General features: G+C 71.4%; 1 protein-coding gene across 1 annotated transcript in view; it reads left to right on the plus strand.

Moving 5' to 3' along the window:
- The first annotated feature begins 29 nt into the window (after positions 1-29).
- The window catches only part of ARC (activity-regulated cytoskeleton-associated protein), a 28,955-nt gene continuing 27,922 nt past the window's right edge, over positions 30-1,062 (plus strand). Inside the window, exon 1 of the mRNA XM_012722883.1 lies at positions 30-1,056. Coding sequence (XP_012578337.1) covers positions 30-1,056 — 1,027 coding nt within the window. The remainder of the gene's footprint in view (positions 1,057-1,062) is intronic.

The raw sequence follows: 1,062 nt of genomic DNA on the forward strand, positions 1-1,062 counted from the left end.
CGCCTGAGCCCCGCTGCCCGCCGCGCCCCATGGAGCTGGACCGCATGACCGGCGGCGGCCTCCACGCCTACCCCGCGCCGCGGGGCGGGCCTGCGGCCAAGCCCAACGTGATCCTGCAGATCGGGAAGTGCCGGGCGGAGATGCTGGAGCACGTGCGCAGGACGCACCGGCACCTGCTCACCGAGGTGTCCAAGCAGGTGGAGCGAGAGCTGAAGGGGCTGCACAGGTCGGTGGGCAAGCTGGAGAGCAACCTGGACGGCTACGTGCCCGGCGGGGACTCGCAGCGCTGGAAGAGGTCCATCAAGGCCTGCCTGAGCCGCTGCCAGGAGACGGTGGCCAGCCTGGAGCGCTGGGTCAAGCGCGAGATGCACGTGTGGCGGGAGGTCTTCTACCGGCTGGAGCGCTGGGCCGACCGCCTGGAGGGGGGCGGCGCCAAGTACCCCGTGGGCGCCGTGTCCGCGGGCGGCCCCGAGGGCTACTGCCAGGAGGCGGACCCCTACGAGCTGGCCGTCAGCCCCTACGCCATCACCCCGCCCCCGGCCTCCGCAGAGCTGCCCGGCGGGGAGCCCGCCGACGCCCCGTACCCGCCCTGGGGGCCGGGCGAGGACGGGCAGCCGAGCCCCGGCGTGGACACGCAGGTCTTCGAGGACCCGCGGGAGTTCCTCAGCCACCTGGAGGAGTACCTGCGGCAGGTGGGCGGCAGCGAGGAGTACTGGCTGTCGCAGATCCAGAACCACATGAACGGGCCGGCCAAGAAGTGGTGGGAGTTCAAGCAGCGCTCGGTGAAGAACTGGGTGGACTTCAAGAAGGAGTTCCTGCTGTACGGCGAGGGCGCGCCCTCCCGCGAGGCCGTGCAGCGCGAGCTGGACCTGCCGCAGAAGCAGGGCGAGCCGCTGGACCAGTTCCTGTGGCGCAAGCGGGACCTGTACCAGACGCTGTACGTGGACGCCGAGGAGGAGGAGGTCATCCAGTACGTGGTGGGCACGCTGCAGCCCAAGCTCAAGCGCTTCCTGCGCCACCCGCTGCCCAAGACCCTGGAGCAGCTCATCCAGAGGGGCCTGG

This window comes from Condylura cristata, unplaced genomic scaffold (genome assembly GCF_000260355.1).
Source record: "Condylura cristata isolate star-nosed mole 26May11 unplaced genomic scaffold, ConCri1.0 scaffold00009, whole genome shotgun sequence".
Taxonomy (NCBI): Eukaryota; Metazoa; Chordata; class Mammalia; order Eulipotyphla; family Talpidae; genus Condylura; species Condylura cristata.